Source organism: Mustelus asterias, chromosome 13 (genome assembly GCF_964213995.1).
Source record: "Mustelus asterias chromosome 13, sMusAst1.hap1.1, whole genome shotgun sequence".
Taxonomy (NCBI): domain Eukaryota; kingdom Metazoa; phylum Chordata; class Chondrichthyes; order Carcharhiniformes; family Triakidae; genus Mustelus; species Mustelus asterias.
In genome coordinates, this window is record NC_135813.1 from 52,858,184 (window position 1) to 52,874,741 (window position 16,558).

General features: G+C 43.4%; 1 protein-coding gene across 1 annotated transcript in view; it reads left to right on the top strand.

Moving 5' to 3' along the window:
• Positions 1–4,243, top strand: part of LOC144502618 (breakpoint cluster region protein) — a 632,965-nt gene extending 628,722 nt beyond the window's left edge. Inside the window, exon 23 of the mRNA XM_078226759.1 lies at positions 210–4,243. Within this exon, the coding sequence (XP_078082885.1) occupies positions 210–299 (90 nt within the window). The 3' untranslated portion in view covers positions 300–4,243. The remainder of the gene's footprint in view (positions 1–209) is intronic.
• The last annotated feature ends 12,315 nt before the right edge of the window (positions 4,244–16,558 follow it).

Genomic DNA, 16,558 nt, shown 5'->3' on the forward strand with positions numbered 1-16,558 from the left:
AACCTGAATGACTCTTCCTATCCTTTGATTCTAGCTGTGATAAAGTTAATTATGTATCATATTTGAAAATTATGGTTGAGTCTAACCAGAATGATTGGAACCTTTGGGTTTGCTGATACCAGGTAAAGTTTTTGACCATTTACAATGTAGATCTAACAAGTTGCTTACGCTAAGATGATTTCATTAGAGTTACATGTTATTCTTTCCAGGTGCAAGTTCTGCTCTATTTCCTGCAGTTGGAGACTATTCCAACCCCAGACAGCAAGCGCCAGAGCATCCTTTTCTCAACAGAGGTGTAGGAAGTAGTCATCCAAGTACAAAATGGAGCAGCAAGCAACCATCAACGTTACAATAAAGTGCCCACCTCTGCCAGAGCTTCATTAATCATGGGGCATGATATGTCACTGGTTTAATCCACAGTCTCTGACCAAGCTTACTGTGTGTTTTAGAGCAAACTTGAATAGAGTACAGTTCAATTTATGTATGGACCTATATTGAGCTCTCCTCTTCATATACACCAGAGGGCAGTGCATAACAGTGATAATCTAACCATGTTACAGCTAGATATAAAAATATCTTAATGATGTACTCAAATATGAATGAGATGGATATTCTGAGTTTTTTTCATTCATTTTACCAAACCCACAACAAATAGCAACATAATTATTGATTCCTATTGGAACTTGCTATCTGTAATTAGCAATTGTGAATGGGAATGAATATGGGAATTACACATTTACCAGACTCGAAGCAGACCCATGACAATGGAAAAGCTTCTGAGAACATGTTTTGCATAATTGTACCAGTGCATTCGTTACTAACATTGATCAACTCGAGTTTTTTTTATATATATAGAAAGCTTGATCTGAGTAATAGATTTTTGATTCTTTCTTTTAACAGGAATGCACTTGACAGCCATTTTTGCAGCTCAGTGTGTTTCAAAAGTTTCCTTATCTGCAGAAGACTACAGGTTTAAATGCATGAGCAATACATGACCATGCTTCTATTTGTGCAGGAGATAATCATTAGAATGCAACTTCCCAGCGGGTCACTTTCCAACAGTTTGTTTTGCCATATTAATACATTCCAGTCCTTTTTAATAATGGAATTTAACATGCAGGCATGTTGAATTAAAGTTTATGTAATAAAATTCCCTATATTAATTTCTGTTCTGTTTTTCCCAGGAGCTGGTTATTTTGGGCTGAGATTAAAAAGTCCTTGTTGTCAAAGTTTCTGATGAATTAAGTTTACTGAGTTTGACCTGCTAGCTTTGATACTTCCTTAACAAATGACTAACTTGTAAAGGTGAAAATCAGCGAGATGAGTCTTAACCCTTTCAAATATCATTATTTAATCTGAGCCCCTGATCAAGGGCATTTCAAAAATTCCAGAAATGTCATCTTCAGCAGTGGCTATTTTAGGTGCTAAAGTCCATACACAATCAACATAAGCTGGTGATCCTCCAACCTTTTATGTACCAATTCTGTTACTGAGGGTTTTGTATCACCTAAACACTAATCTCCCTTTTCCACGGGTACCAGTGGGTATTAATCAAAGTCAGAGAATCAACTTTCTCTGCAGCTTGAGGTGACCTGAGAAAGGTCAGGCCCTGAAGCTAATGCTTCAGTTCCTGAGTGCCAAGAACATCACCACAAATTCACTAATGAATCATTTCTTTTCTCCTTCAGCTCTGATAGCAGAGCTGAATAGCTGATAGCAGCAGCTCTTGCTGCAATTCAATTTCACAAACACTGTCACTGGGGTACAGTGCCACAGCTTCCTACTCCTTGTCCGTGTAACAGTTCTCAATATGTAAAGCTAGATATTGAATACTAATAGGGACTCAAATTTGGAGTATCACAATGTATTTTCCTATATTTTAGCAAGAATCATTGAGTACTGATCAGGATGTGAGACCCTGGCTGATTTTTACCCAATTTAGACCTAGAAAGCATTGTGTTTAATCCTCTAAGCTAAGATCAGTTGAAGTTTGGTCTCTGTGGCTCAGTCCTTCAGGCTGGGATCCGGTAGATATGATCAGTAATGTGGTGAATTGCACCTTGTCAGACTGGAATTTCAGATTCCTGAGATTCAAGTCTCTCATATCTTAGTATCAACCTAATGTTTTAAGAATTGATGTTGAACAGACTTCCTTTTCAGGATCAGTTATATGATGAAACTAGTGGTTCTTGCAAGAAACTAAGGTTTACCAACCGCAGTGATCTTATTTTGTTTAAATCCAGTTTAAGTATTTAATTAATAAAAACTAAAGCAATCTGAACACCTTTGCAGCAGGACAGACATAGTGTGCCTGTTTCAATGGCAGGTGCTAATATACATTTGACATCGTGTATTTGACACTTGTAGCAACACCAAGGAATGATGCCTCTCCTCCTCAACTTTATTCTTCGAGTTGTGCTGTTGTATGCTGTTCGCTGAATAGGGAGAGGGGAATATTGCCATACACAAAAGTCATTTCAGTCACCACAAAACACAATTCAGATGGAACCAGTTACTGAAATTCCAGGGGAAGAATTGTGGAAAATAAATAAATGCTGGATGAAAAAGGATTTCAAAAGCCTATGGAGTAATTAGATAGCACTAAAGGTTATCAAAAACTCTTCAAGTGCCAGAGATGGACAGCAGGTCAGCCAGCATCTGAAGTAGGAAAATGGTAATGTTTTGAGTGCAAACCCTTCATCAAATCCTCACTACTAAATCTTCCTGTTTTCTCTCACTACACATCTGGTGAAATGTTGAGCTCAGCATCTCCCATATTCTAAGGTCAGGAAGACATAATATAAACTATTCCATTATGCAACTTCAACATGTCTCCCTTAAAATGGAACTCACAATACTATTCAATGTATGACACTTAAAAAACAAGCAGAATTTGCTGGCCATCTAAATGGCTCACTGCCCTCTCTGGCATTTTACCCCACTCTGGGTAATGGCAATAAAAACTATCCCTCACTGATACTCATAATTATCTTCTGTAAAGTAACTTGCACCATTCTAAACTCCAGAACAAAGTTTCACAACATGAATCTTACTAAACATACCTTGGTATAAATTTTTCATATAACTGGTTTCAACCACGGAAATTTCAAAGCATAGAAACATAGTAGCAGGAGTCGGCCATTCGGCCCCTTGAGCCTGCTCTTTTAGTCAACATGATCATGGCTGATCCTCTATTTCAACACCATACTCCACCGCTCTGACCATACCCATGGATATGGAGAAAATGGAGAATATTCCCCACCCACATTGATGTATCTTTACACGTTGAGTGCAGAAATTCATTAAACAGTATTTAAACAAAAAGGCAGATACAATGTTTAAACTGTTACTGGTGTTAAAAAAACTGGTAGAAAGCAACGTTGGAATCAAAGCAGCAGAAAATAGACTTTCTTTAACAGCTCAAACCTCAACATTTCTTGTCAACACAGATGCCTTTGAAGTGACTGTGCACTCATTAGCAAGTTTCAGTCTCTAAATGTCAGTGCTTTAGTATTAATACTTACCTGGAAATTCCTTTTGTTATTTTTTAACTGATGTAGTATGATGATCTACTGTGAAGTCACACTGAGGAATCAACAATGGGAATTTTGTCAGGCACCATATGAAACAGTTGCCAATGATAATTTAAAGGAAGTAATTGGATGGGAAAATCAAGGGTAGGTTAAAATATTGTAATATAATGCTGTAGTTAAGCAGAACGTGATAATTCCCTTCACCAAATGACTGTAAACCCTTGTAATCTGCTCTTAATGTATTGTTGTAATTGTTCAGCCACCTGCACAGTCCAGGGATGTGGGTTAGTTATTTATTAAAATAATCAGGATTAAATTATATAAATAGTACTTATTCAAATCTTGTGTAGAAGCCTTTTGTTCCTTGCATTTTTGGATTGTCAGTTGAATTGACATAACTATAAGTTTGTGAATGTGTTCCACTGAAGCTGGTGCGCCCTGCTGTAGCACTGCTTACTATGATTATCTACTCATTGTTTTGTGTACTTCCTTCTTATTTTACAAGAATGTTCTACATGAGAGGCTCCACCTATGTAGGAGGGAGGGAAAAGGATACAGCTTTTAGTTTCTGTTTTGGATAACTTGACTTAGGTCTTTGTCACTTTCTAAGATTAGTTAGGCATGAAAGGGATGCGTAATTGAAGAAATCCTAAGGCATTTGTAACCTTTGTTTGTACACAAAAAATGTTAAATAAAATTCCTGTATCTGTACTTCTGTGCTTTGGTGCTCATTCTCATTGAATCCACAAAAACGCAAGAAATAAAAGCAAGAATAGACTATACGGCCTCTCGAGCCTGCTCCGTCAGTCAATAAGATCATAGCTGATCTTGGGCTTCAACTCTCCACTTTATTGGAAAAAAATAACAGTGACACCAACTGGAGATAACCTTATCTAGGTTGCTAATTGGGGCTGAGTGTCAGGGGACAAAGAGTGGATAATGGGAATGTTACTCTAATTGGTGATAGTGAAGTGTTCTCTAAGAATCTTACTGGGGCCTCTGCATTTTATATTTTTTCAATAACTCTGGCAATGGAATAAAAGTTTTATATCTAAATTTGCAGATGACAATCAATTAAGGAAACAAAGTTTTCACAGACAAAAAAAATAAAGCTACGATGAGTTGATTACAATCGAAGAGGATTTTTAACTCTGAGCTTCAGGGATGTAAAACATTTTTTTCACACAGTGAGTGTTTACGGTCTCGAATGTTGTTCCTGAGAGCGAAGTGGAAGTAGGTTCAATCGTGACTTTCAAAATCTGAAAAGAATGTACTGGATTATGGGGAGAAGGCAGGCACTAAGTAAATTGCTCATTCGGAGAGACAACACAGACATGATGGGCCAAATGACCTCCTGTGCTGTAACCATTCTGTGCTTAGACACCTTGAACTCATCATGATTGAAAACTGATTGAAGTGAAGACATTGGGGAGCTCTTGTCCCACAGACTCTAAAATATATAGAGAAAAATAAGACTCCAGATGTTCATATGACGACTCGCACCAACGTTTACAGATGCACCAGAGAAAGCATTCTTTCTGGTTGTATCACAGCTTGGAATGGATCTGCTTCTGTCCAAGACCAAAAGAAACTACAAAGGGTCGTGAACGAAGTCCAGTCCATCACGCAAACCAGCCTCCCATCTATTGACTCTGTCTACATTTTCCACTGCCTCAGAAAAGCAGCCAGCATAATCAAGGACCCCCCCGGACATTCTCTCTTCCACCTTCTTCCATCGGGAAAAAGATACAAAAGTCTAAGGTCACGTACCAACTGACTCAAGAACAGCTTCTTCCCAACTGCCATCTGACTTTTGAATGGGCCTACCATATAGTAAGTTGATCTTTCTCTATACCCTAGCTATGACTATAACACTATATTCTGCACCCTCTCCTGTCCCCAAGTACAGTATGCTTTGTATAGCGTGCAAGAAACAATACTTTTCACTGTATACTAAAAATCATATCATTGATAGCAATTTATTGATCTTGCATGCAATGGAAAATTAAGAATCGAATATATTTTTAGGGAACATCAAGGAAGCTGGAGGCTTCATTTTGGGAAATAAAGGTAATTAATGGATTGGGACTGAGGACGGTTTAATTTTTTCATGGGATGTGGGCATCGCTGGCATTTATTGCCCTTGAGAAGGTGGTGGGGCATTGCCATCTTGAACTGAATGAAGTGGTTCTTCAAACTGAGGAGGTATAAGATTTAAAACAGAAAATGGGCATTTAAACGGAGACTGCAAACAGAAACAAAAGTCAACCAATGGGATCTTTAGGTGATGAGTCAAAACTGTTCTCTTCAGAAGTTGTGCTAATGCTAAAACTTTGCACGTTTTATGTTTCATGATGTTTTATTTGGATTATTGCGTCATTCAGTGTTTCTCAGTAATTGCACCAAGGCTTCATAATATGAGAGAAAACGGAACTGGGCAGCTTTACAATTTCGACTATGAACGGCACAGCTCTACCACAGAATCACAATTGTTACGGTGCAGAAAGAGGCCATTCAGCCCATCGTGTCTGTGCCAGCTCTTCAAATGAGCATCATGACTTAGTGCCATTCCCCTGCCGTTTCCCCGTACCCATGCACATTGTTTCTATTTAAATAATCATCTAATGCCTTCTTCAATGCCTCAGTTGAACTTGCCTCCATCACACTTCCAGGCAGCGCATTACAGACTCCAACTACTTGTGTGGAAAAAGCTTCTCACATTTCCTACTTTCATAATCACTTTCTCCAAAGAGAACAGTCACAACAAAGGGGAGGGTGCAGAGGTAAGAGGAATTACGAAATCAATGGTAGAGGAGAGGGAGCGAGTGCAAGTGCAAGTGAATGAGGGCATTCAAGTAGTTAAAGGAGTAGAGGGCGAGGGAGAGGTTGATAGCGTTTCATCAAATCGGTTCCAGAAAAAAGCTGGAATAAAGACACTTTGCCTGAATGCTCGAAGCATTCGGAACAAAGTTAATGAGTTGATAGTGCAAATCAGCACAAATGGGTATGATCTAGTGGCCATTACAGAAATGTGGCTGCAGGGAGACCAGGACTGGGAGATGAATATCCAGGGGTATCAGGCATTTAGGAAGAATAGACAGGAAGGAAAAGGTGGTGGGGTAGCTCTGTTAATAAAAGATAATAGCAGGGTAGTAGTGAGGGATGACATAGGCTCGAAGGAACAAAACGTGGAATCGTTATGGGTAGAGATAAGGAATAGTAGGGGGAGAAAGACACTAGTAGGCGTGGTCTATAGGCCCCCAAATAATAATGTTGAGGTGGGGAGGGCTATAAACAAGCAAATAATGGATGCGTGCAAAAACGGAACGGCAATAATCATGGGGGACTTCAACCTGCATATTGATTGGCTGACTCAAGTTGGAAGGGGTGGGATGGCGGAAGAGTTCTTAGAATGCTGTCGGGATAGTTACCTTGAACAGTATGTTACAGAACCGACGAGGGAACGAGTTATCTTAGATTGAGGTGGGTAGAATTAAGGATGTGCTTGTGAAGGACCCTCTTGGGTCAAGTGATCACAATATGGTCGAATTTCTGGTACAAATGGAAGAGGAGAAAGTAGGGTCCCATACCAGTGTCCTCTGTTTGAACAGAGGGAAGTACGATAGGATGAGGGCTGAATTGGCTAAGGTGGACTGGGAGAGCAGACTGGTAGGTAGGACAGCTGAGGAACAGTAGAGGATTTTTAAGGAGATCATTTTCAGTACTCAGTAACAATATATTCCGGTGATAAAGAAGGACTGTAAGAAAAAGGATAACCAGCCGTGGATAACGAAGGAAATAAAGAAGAGTATTAAAGACCGATGCGTACAGAGTGGCCAAAAATAGTGGAGAATCGGAAGATTGGGAAAACTTTAAGAAACAACAAAGAACGACTAAGAAAGCGATAAAGAAAGGAAAGATAGGTTATGAAGCTAGGCTAGCTCTAAATATAAAAAATGATAGTAAAAGCTTTTACAAATATATAAAAAGGAATAGAGTGGCAAGAGTGAATGTTGGACCCTTGGAGGACGAGAGGGGGGATTTAATAGTGGGAAATGAGGAAATGGCTGAAACTGTAAATACGTTTTTTGTGTCGGTCTTCACGGTGGAAGACACAAATAGTTTACCGAATATTAACGATAGAGGGTTGGTAGGAGGAGAGGTACTCAATACAATTAATGTTACCAGGAGGCAGTGCTTGGTAGACTAACGGGACTGAAGGTGGACAAGTCCCCGGGCCTGGATGGAATGCATCCCAGGGTACTGAAAGAAATGTCAGAGGTAATAGCGGATGCGTTGGTGGTTGTTTATCAAAATTCGTTGGATTCTGGGGTAGTGCCGGCGGATTGGAAAACGGCTAATGTTACGCCGCTGTTTAAAAAAGGAAATAGACAAAAGGCGGGTAACTACAGGTTGGTTAGCTTAACGCCTGTAGTTAGGAAAATGCTGGAATCCATCATTAAAGAAGAAATAGCAGGCCATCTGGATCAGAATGGTTCGATTAAGCAGACGCAGCATGGATTCATGAGGGGAAAGTTGTGCTTGACGAACTTTTTGGATTTTAATGAAGATGTGACTAGTGCGGTTGACGGAGGGGAACCGGTGGATGCGGTGTTTTTGGATTTCCAAAAGGCGTTTGATAAGGTGCCTCACAAAAGGTTGCTGAAGAAGATTGGGTCACACGGAGTTGGGGATAGGGTGTTAGTGTGGATTGGGGATTGGCTATCCGACAGGAAGCAGAGAGTCGGAATAAATGGGTGCTTTTCTGGTTGGCAGATGGTAACTAGTGGTGTGCCGCAGGGATCGGTACTGGGGCCTCAACTATTTACCATTTATATAGACGATATGGAGGAGGGGACTGAGTGTCGGGTAACAAAGTTTGCAGACGACACAAAGATAAGTGGAAAAGTGAATCGTGTGGAGGGCATAGAAGGTCTGCAGAGAGATTTGGACAGGATGAGTGAGTGGGCGATTTTCTGGCAGATGGAGTATAACGTTGACAAATGCGAGGTTATTCACTTTGGAGGAAATAATAGCAAATTGGATTATTATCTAAATGGAAAAAAATTACAACATGCTACTGTGCAAATGGACCTGGGGGTCCTTGTGCATGAGACGCAAAGACCCAGTCTGCAGGTGCAACAGGTGATCAAGAAGGCAAATGGGATGTTGGCCTATATCGCAAGGGGGATAGAATATAAATGCAGAGATGTCTTGCTGCATCTGTACAGGGCATTGGTGAGGCCGCAGCTGGAATACTGTGTGCAGTATTGGTCCCCTTATTTGCGGAAGGATATATTGGCCTTGGAGGGAGTGCAGAGAAGGTTCACCAGGTTGATACCAGAGATGAGGGGTGTTGATTATGAGGAAAGACTGAGCAGATTGGGTTTGTACTCGTTGGAATTTAGAAGGTTGAGGGGGGATCTTATAGAGACCTATACGATAATGAAGGGGCTGGATAGGGTAGAGGTGGAGAGACTTTTTCCACTTAGAAAGGAAGCTAGAACTAGAGGGCACAGCCTCAAAATAAAGGGGGGTCAGTTTAGGACAGAGTTGAGGAGGAACTTCTTCTCTCAGAGGGTGGTGAATCTCTGGAATTCTCTGCCCACTGAAGTGGTGGAGGCTACCTCGTTGAATATGTTTAAATCACGGATAGATGGATTCCTGATCGGTAAGGGAATTAGGGGTTATGGGGATCAGGCGGGTAAGTGGAATTGATCCACTTCAGATCAGCCATGATCTTATTGAATGGCGGGGCAGGCTCGAGGGGCTAGATGGCCTACTCCTGCTCCTATTTCTTATGTTCTCTCCAATCTATCATAACTGAAGTTTCTCATCCCTAAAACCATTCTTGTAAACCTCCTCGATACACTCTCCAAGGTATTCACATCCTCCCTATAGTGTGGCCCGGAACCCGAAACAATATTCCAGCTGAGGTTTAACTCGATCTTGTATAAGTTCAGCATAATCTCCTTGCTCCTGTACTCCATGTCCTTATTAATAAAGCCCAGAATACTATATGCTTTATTAACTGCTCTCTCCACCTGTCCTGCCACCTTCATTGATCTGTGCACAGATACACACAGCTCCCTCTGCTCTTGCACCCCTTTAGAAATTTTACTCCTGATTTTATATTGTCTCTCCATGTTGGATAAACTCAGTTTGTTCTCACTGGAACGACAGAGGTTGAGGGGTGACCTGATAGAAGATTTTGAGTGGATAGTCAGATGCTCTTTCCAAGGGTAGAAAAGTCAAGCTAGCGGACATGGGTTTAAGGTGTGTGGGGAAAAGTTTCGGGGACTTGTGCAAGGCAGGTTTTTTTACACAGAGGGTGGTGAATGTCTGGAATGCTCTGCCCGGGAGGTGGTGGGAGCAGGTACAATAGTGGCATTTAAGGGGCAACTAGACAAATACATGAATAAGATGGGAATGGAAGGATACGGGGACTCCATAAGTGCATAAAGTTTTAGTTTATGCAGGCATCATGATCGGTGCAGGCTTGGAGGGCCAAAGGGCCAGTTCCTGTGCTGTACTGTTCTTTGTTTTCCATTCTCTCTGTTCTTCCTATCAAAATGCATCACCTCACACTTTCCCGCACTGAACTTCATCCGCCACCTATCTGCCCAGTCCACCAACTTGTCTATAGCTTTTTGAAGTTCTACACTCTTCTCACTGTTTACAATACTTCCAAGTTTCGGATCATCCACAAACTCTGAAATTGTCCCCTGGACAACAAGATCTAGATCATTAACATATATCAGGAAAAGCAAAGGTTCCAACACCAACCCCTGGGGAACACCATTACAAACCTTCCTCCAGCCTGAAAAATATCCATTGATCATTCTTCTGTTTTCTATTACTCAGTAAGAAGTCTCACAACACCAGGTTAAAGTCCAACAGGTTTATTTGGTAGCAAAAGCCACTAGCTTTCGGAGCGCTTGCTGCCCCTTCATCAGGCGAGTAGGAGTTCTGTTCACAAACAGGGCTTATAAAGACACAAACTCAATTTACAAAATAATGGTTGGAATGCGAGTCTTTACAGGTAATCAAGTCTTAAAGGTACAGACAATGTGAGTGGAGAGAGCGTTAAGCACAGGTTAAAGAGATATGTATTGTCTCCAGCCAGGACAGTTAGTGAGATTTTGCAAGCCCAGGCAAGTCGTGGGGGTTACAGATAGTGTGACATGAACCCAAGATCCCGGTTGAGGCCGTCCTCATGTGTGCGGAACTTGGCTATCAGTCTCTGCTCAGCGACTCTGCGCTGACGTGTGTCGTGAAGACCGCCTTGGTGAATGCTTACCCGAAGATCAGAGGCTGAATGCCCGTGACTGCTGAAGTGTTCCCCATTAGGAAGAGAACACTCTTGCCTGGTGATTGTCGAGCAGTGTTCGTTCATCCGTTGTCGTAGTCTCTACATGGTTTCCCCAATGTACCATGCCTCGGGACATCCTTCCCTCCAGCGTATCAGGTAGACAACATTGGCCGAGTTGCAAGAGTATGTACCATGTACCTGGTGGATAGTGTTCTCACGTGAGATGATGGCATCCATGTCGATGATCCAGCACGTCTTGCAGAAGTTGCTGTGGCAGGGTTGTGTGGTGTCGTGGTCACTGTTCTCCTGAAGGCTGGGTAGTTTGCTGCAGACAATGGTCTGTTTGAGGTTGTGCAGTTGTTTGAAGGCAAGAAGTGGGCGTGTGGGGATGGCCTGGGCGAGATGTTCGTCTTCATCAATGACATGTTGAAGGCTCCGGAGAAGATGTCGTAGTTTCTCCGCTCCGGGGAAGTACTGGATGACGAAGGGTACTCTGTCCAGCGTGTCCCCTGTTTGTCTTCTGAGGAGGTCGGTGCGGTTTTTCGCTGTGGCGCGTCGGAACTGTCGGTCGATGAGTCAAGCGCCATATCCTGTTCTTATGAGGGCATCTTTCAGCATTTGGAGGTGTCTGTTGCGATCCTCTTCATCTGAGCAGATCCTGTGTATACGGAGGGCTTGTCCGTAGGGTATGGCTTCTTTAACGTGTTTTGGGTGGAAGCTGGAGAAGTGGAGCATCGTGAGGTTATCTGTGGGTTTGCGGTACAGTGAGGTGCTGAGGTGACCATCCTTAATGGAGATGCATGTGTCCAAGAATGCAACCGATTCCATGGTGAGTCTGATGGTGGGATGGAACTTGTTGATGTCATCATATAGTTGTTTCAGTGATTGTTCACCATGAGTCCAAAGGAAGAAAATGTCATTGATGTATCTAGTGTATAGCATCGGTTGAAGGTCCTGCGCGGTGAAGAGGTCTTGTTCGAACCTGTGCATGAAGATGTTGGCATATTGAGGTGCAAATTTGGTCCCCACGGCTGTTCCGTGTGTCTGGATGAAGAACTGGTTGTTGAAGGCGAAGACATTGTGGTCCAGGATGAAGCGGATGAGTTGTAAAATTGCATCTGGAAACTGGCAGTTGTCAGTGTTGAGTACTGAGGCAGTTGCAGCAATGCCATCGTCATGAGGGATGCTGGTGTAGAGTGCTGAGACATCACTTGTGACGAGGAGTGCTCCTGGTTCAACTGTGCTGAGTTTCTGTAGGAAGTCTGTAGTGTTGTGACAAAAGCTGGGGGTTCTTTGTACAATGGGTTTCAGGATGCCCTCGACGTAGCCGGAGAGGTTCTCGCACAGGGTCCCATTGCCCGATACGATGGGACGGCCGGGTGTGTTTGCCTTGTGTATCTTCGGGAGGCAATAGAGATCTCCAACGCGGGGAGTACGTGGGATGAGAGCATGGAAGGTGCTCTGAAGGTCCGGATCAAAGGTCTTGATCAGAGTGTTGAGTTGATGGGTGTGTTCTTTGGTCGGATCTGCGGGTAACTGTCTGTAGTGTTCCCCGTTGTTCAGTTGTCGGTACACTTCTTTGCAGTAATCCGTTCTGTTCAGTATGACGATGGCCCCTCCTTTGTCTGCTGGTTTGATGGCAATGTTGCAGTTGGTCTCGAGAGCGCGGATGGCATTGCGTTGTGCTTGGGTGATGTTCGGGGCTGTCCTGTGAGTGCGGCTGATAAATCTGGTGTTGACGCACCTCCTGATGGCTTGGGCATAGATGTCAAGTCGAGGGTAGCGGCCTTCCGGAGGAGTCCAATTCGACTCTTTCCTCTTCGGTTGCTGCACTGCGGATCTCTCTGTCGGCTGTTCCGGTTCATTGGCTGTCTCATTGTGTTCGCTGTTGGCCTCTTGGGGTTTGTGGAAGAACTCCCCGCAGCCTCATTCGCCTATGAATTCCTCTGTGTCTGCTGCGAGACTGATGGGGTCTATTTTGGTGGTGGGGCAGAAATTGAGCCCTCGGCCGAGAACTTCGATTTCATCTGGTTGAAGTGTGTAGTCCGACAAGTTGACAATGGACTTCCCTGCAGTGGTACTGTTTTCTACTGTGGTACTGGGGGAGGCTTGGTTGCTGCTGGTGGTGATGCTGAGTTTCTCAAGTTTCCTGTTCTTGGTGTGCGTGTAGTTGGTGCAGTTCCTTTGTCTCGTCTGCTTAGCAGAGTTTCGCAGCTGGTCTGCGTCCTGAGCGCAAGTTGAGAATATGGATTCTATCTTGGTTTCCAGGCTGCGGCGTTTGCTGTAGAGCTGGTGTATGAGGTGGTTGAGGAGTGTGAGAGAGGTGCGACGGCAAAGTCTCTCAGTGTAGTCTGTGTTATAGGTTGACCTGTCTGGAGACAATACACATCTCTTTAACCTGTGCTTAACACTCTCTCCACTCACATTGTCTGTACCTTTAAGACTTGATTACCTGTAAAGACGCGCATTCCAATCATTATTTTGTAAATTGAGTTTGTGTCTTTATATGCCCTGTTTGTAAATAGAACTCCCACTCACCTGACGAAGGAGCAGCGCTCCGAAAGCTAGTGGCTTTTGCTACCAAATAAACCTGTTGGACTTTAACCTGGTGTTGTGAGACTTCTTACTGTGTTTACCCCAGTCAAACGCCGGCATCTCCACATGACTACAGGGGAGGTCCCAGAGGATTGGAGAATAAGCGATGTTGTTCCTTTGTTTAAGAAGGGTAGCAAGAATAATCCAGGTAATTACAGGCCGGTGAGTCTTACGTCAATGGTAGGGAAATTACTGGAGAAGATTCTTCGAGACAGGATTTACTCCCACTTGGAAATAAGTGGATGTATTAGCGAGAAGCAACATGGTTTTGTGAAGGGGAGGTCATGTTTCACGAACTTGATCAAGTTTTTCAAGGAAGTGACGAAGATGATTGATGGGGGTAGGGCAGTGGATGTTGTCTACCTGGACTTCAGTAAGGCCTTTGACAAGGTTCCTCATGGCAGACTGGTACAGAAGGTGAAGTTGCACGGGATCAGAGGTGAGCTGGCAAGGTGGATACAGAACTGGCTTAGTCATAGAAAGAAGTTTAACAACACCAGGTTAAAGTCCAACAGGTTTATTTGGTAGCAAAAGCCACACCTTTTGCTACCAAATAAACCTGTTGGACGTTAACCTGGTGTTGTTAAACTTCTTACTGTGTTTACCCCAGTCCAACGCCGGCATCTCCACATCATGATTAGTCATTGAAGACAGAGGATAGCAGTGGAAGGATGTGTTTCTGAATGGAGGGCTGTGATTAGTGGTGTTCCTCAGGGATCAATGTGGACCTTTGCTGTAGTAATATAGATAAATGATTTGGAGGAAAATGTACCTGGTTTAATTAGTAAGTTTGTGGACGGTACAAAGGTTGGTGGAATTGCGGATGGCAATGAGAACCGTTGGAGAATACAGCAGGATATGGATTGGTTGGAGACTTGGGCGGAGAGATGGCAGATGGAGTTTAATCTGGACAAATGTGAAGTAATGCATTTTGGAAGGTCTAATACAGATGGGAAATTTCCGTAAATGGCAGAACCTTAAGAGCATTGAGACAGAGGGATCTGGGTGTACAGGTACACAGGTCACTAAAAGTGGCAACGCAGGTGGAGAAGGTAGTCAAGAAAGAACACGCCATGCTTGCCTTCATCGGCCGGGCATTGAGTTTAAAAATTGGCAAGTAATGTTGCAGCTTTATAGAACCTTGGTTGGAATATCGTGTTCAATTCTGGTCCCCGCACTACTAGAGGATGTGGAGGCTTTGGAGAGGTTACAGAAAAGATTTACCAGGATGTTGCCTGGTATGGAGGGCATTAGCTATGTGGAGAGGTTGGAGAAACTTAGTTTGTTCTTACTGGAATGACGGAGTTTGAGGGGCGACCTAATAGAAGTCTACAAGATTCCGAGGGGCATGGATAGAGTGGATAGTCAGAAGTTTTTTCCCAGGGTGGAAGAGTCAATTACGAGAGGGCACAGGTTTAAGGTGCGAGTGGCAAGGTTTAAAGGAGATGTATGAGGCAAGTTTTTTACACAGAGGGTGGTGGGTGCTTGAAACTTGCTGCCGGGGGAGGTAGTGGAAGCAGATACAATAGTGACTTTTAAGGGACGTCTTGACAAATACGTGAATAGGATGGGAATAGAGGGATACGGTCCCCGGAAGGGTAGGGAGATTTAGTTCCCGGCAGCATGGTCCGTGAAGGCTTGGAGGGCCGATGGGCCTGTGCTGTAATTTTCTTTGTTCTTTGTTCAGAACTCCTCAGATACTGACACAGTCCATGTCTAAATGCAGCAAGACCTGGACAATACCTAGGCTTGGGCTAACAAGTGGCAAGTAACATTTGTACCACACAAATGCCAGGCAATGACTATTCCAACAAGAGAGAATCTAACTATTGCTCCTTGACATTCAACTGCATTAGAAATCACAGAAACCCTACAGTACAGAAAGAGGCCATTTGGCCCATCAAGTCGGCACCGACCACAATCCCACCCAGGCCCTACCCCCGTATCCCTACATATTTTACCCGCTAATCCCTCTAATCTACGCATCCCAGGACACTAAGGGGCAATTTTAGCATGGCCAATCAACCTAACCCGCACATCTTTGGACTGTGGGAGGAAACCGGAGCACCCGGAGGAAACCCACGCAGACACGAGGAGAATGTGCAAACTCCACACAGACAGTGACCCAAGCCGGGAATCGAACCCAGGTCCCTGGAGCTGTGAAGCAACAGTGCTAACCACTGTGCTACCGTGCCGCCCATTACCATTACTATCGCTGAATGCCCCACTATCAACACCCTGGGGATTACCATTGACCAGAAACTAAACTGGACTAGCTATATAAACACAGTGGCTACAAGAGCAGGTCAAAGATTAGGAATCCTGCGGCAAGTAACTCACCTCCTGATTTCACCAAACCTGGCACAAGGCACAAGTCAGGAGTGTAATGGAATACTCTTCTATTGCCTGGATGAGTGCAGCTCCAACAATACTCAAGAAGCTCAACACCATCCAGGGCAAAGTGGCCTGCCTGATCTGGAATTATGTCACAGTCCCTTCACTGTCGCTGGGTCAGACTCCAGGAACTCCCTTCCTAACAGCACTGTGGGTGTACCTACAACTCAGGGACTGCAGCGGTTAAAGAAGACAGCTCACCACCACCTTCCTCAGGGAAACTGGGAATGGGCAATAAATGTTAGCTGAAGAAGGGTAGTATAAAACTCCTAGTATAAAAGGCCCTTGTTTTAAATTTACTACAATAAGTAGGCTAGGTTAGGTAAAGATTACAAGGTGCCTTATATATAGAATAAGGATTCACCATGTGCCTAATACAATATATGCAAATATATTGTCTATATAACTACAAGTTAACCAAGTATTATGAAATTAAACTATATTCTTAATGTGTGCCATGTGAACCTTGGCCAACCGACGATCTAACTGCTCAGCGTGATGGGAAGTAGACAGTAGCAGACATACCAAATTCTTTGGGACAATGGGGTATAGAGAGAGCAGCTCTCCTTATCAGCTTGAATCAGGCAGCTGCAAGTTAATCAAGGTTTTGGAATGTGCAGGAGTACATTCACCCCTGGTTAGTGAGGCTGGTACAGTTTCTCATGCTGATAAAGGGGGCCGGATTCAGGCAAGGGAACTGACGCTCTTTACCAATTAAAATTTG